The 2,074-nt window shown below is 38.0% G+C and overlaps 1 protein-coding gene across 1 annotated transcript; it reads left to right on the top strand.

Annotated features, from left to right (window-relative positions):
• Positions 1–293: 293 nt before the first annotated feature.
• LOC112459541 (uncharacterized mitochondrial protein AtMg00810-like) lies at positions 294–1,487 on the top strand (the record flags this gene model as incomplete). The annotated part of the gene is made up of 3 exons (XM_025023748.1): positions 294–321; positions 420–491; positions 675–1,487. Coding segments are annotated over exons 1-3 (913 nt in total), but the record flags the coding sequence as incomplete, so codon positions are not given.
• Positions 1,488–2,074: the final 587 nt, after the last annotated feature.

Below are 2,074 nucleotides of genomic sequence, written 5' to 3'. Positions count from 1 at the left end.
CAAACGATATGGATCAGCAAGATTGGTGTCAGCTGTTAATGCTGAGCCTAGTAATTGGAAAGAGGTTCAGCATTTACCACACTGCCAGAGGGAGCTTTAGACGAAAGCTGCAGAACGAGAGATAAAGCTGCTCAACAAATATCGAGTTTGGGATCTTGTTGATCTTCCACCTAAGCGAAAAACCGTCTCGTGTCGATGGGTGTTCAAAACGAAACTCGATGCAAATGGCCGCCCTCATACTTACAAAGTTCGTTTAGTCGCACGAGATTTCTCACAAAAGTTTGGCGAGGATTATGACGAAACCTATGCACCTGTTGTCAGGTATGATATACAGTTCGAGTTTTATTAGCTACCGCTGCCAAAAAGATGTATATTCAACAACTCGATGTACAAAGCGCCTATCTCAACGGCGTTTTTAGAAGAAGAAATCTTCATGGAACAACCACCAGGATTTAAGGGTCAGGATCAAAAGGGTCAGGAAAATAAAGTGTGTAAACTTCGAAAAAGTTTATACGGTCTTAAACAATCCGCACTTGCTTGGAATCGTCGAGCAACAGATGTATTAACAAAGCTTAATTTTCAGCGTAGTACAGCGGATGCATGTTTATATACACGTGTAGAGAAAGATAAATTGATTACTTATATTCTTCTCTACGTTGATGATCTGTTAATAGCTGGAAAGACTGCTAACATTACTAGAGAAATAAGCAAGAGATTAAGTAGTCATTTCGAAATTCGTGATCTAGGCAAGGTATCATATTATCTTGGCATCAAGATGGAACATAACAAAAATGGAGATATCTTATTAAGTCAAGAAGCCAAGATTGAACAATTACTTCAACTTTATCAACTGAATGAAGCAAAACCGGCTAGAACTCCGATGGAAACGGGTTTTTTAGCCGGAGATACTGAGAATAGTCCATTATTGTCGAACAATCATCAATATCAACAAGCAATTGGATCTCTTCTGTATTTAGCTACTATTTCACGACTTGATGTGGCTGCTGCTGTCGGTTTTCTAGCTAGAAGAGTAGAGACTCCAACTCAAATGGACTGGAATGCAGTCAAAAGAATAATTCGATATCTCGCCGGCACTAAGAATTACAAACTTCATCTATCTTCAACCAGTGATGATATTCTTTGCTGTTTTGTGGATGCTGATTGGGCCGGTGATAAACAAGATCGAAAATCAACATCCGGATATACTTTTAAACTTGGATCAAGTGCTATTGCCTGGAGCAGTCATAAGCAAACCTCGATATCGATGTCGTCAACCGAAGCAGAGTACGTGGCCGCTTCTCATGCAGTCAAGGAACTTCAATGGTTACGTCAGCTACTCATTGATATGAACGTACTTCCTGAAGGTGCTATTCCAGTATTTGAGGATAATCAGGGATGTATAAAATTAATTCAGTCCGACAAATTTAACGCTCGAACTAAACATATTGATGTTTATCATCATCAGCTTCGACATCTTCGTGAGAAAGGTATAATCGACGTTCGTTATTGTCCTTCGGAATAGATGATGGCAGATATTCTAACGAAACCATTACCACAAGTTCAGTTCAACAAGCTTTCTACAGCAATCGGAATCAAGATTTAATTATTATTTATTAAAGTTAATGCGCGGATCGTCAAGAGGGAATGTTAGAAAACTTGTATTTAGCGTCTTTCCGCGATTAACTATCAAAAGTTTATTTATCGCATTCTGGGTATATAAAATAGAACCGTGAACTATGTTCGTAATTGTCATTTGTTTGTAACATCTCATCTGTCTGTCTTTAACGTTCTGTGTGTGTAAAACGTTTATTTAAAATATGCCATAAAGTGTATAGTTATTTGTTACCGATTTTCTGGAAACCAATTTTTTAAATTTCTTTAACTATAAGTACCGGACGTCTGTCTGTCTGTCTGTCTGACCGCGAACTACTCATTCGTTAGTGGACTGAATTTTTACCAAAAGTATATGAAATAGGGGTAGAATTTCCCGGGGAGTGCCATAAAGTGTATAGTTTTTCGTTGCCGATTTTCTGGAAACCGGTTTTTTCAATTTTTTCAATTTTTCGGGAAATAA

This window comes from Temnothorax curvispinosus, unplaced genomic scaffold (assembly GCF_003070985.1).
Source record: "Temnothorax curvispinosus isolate PA1 unplaced genomic scaffold, ASM307098v1 QBEX01000148.1, whole genome shotgun sequence".
NCBI lineage: Eukaryota > Metazoa > Arthropoda > Insecta > Hymenoptera > Formicidae > Temnothorax > Temnothorax curvispinosus.
This window is presented reverse-complemented; position numbering and strand designations above follow the sequence as displayed.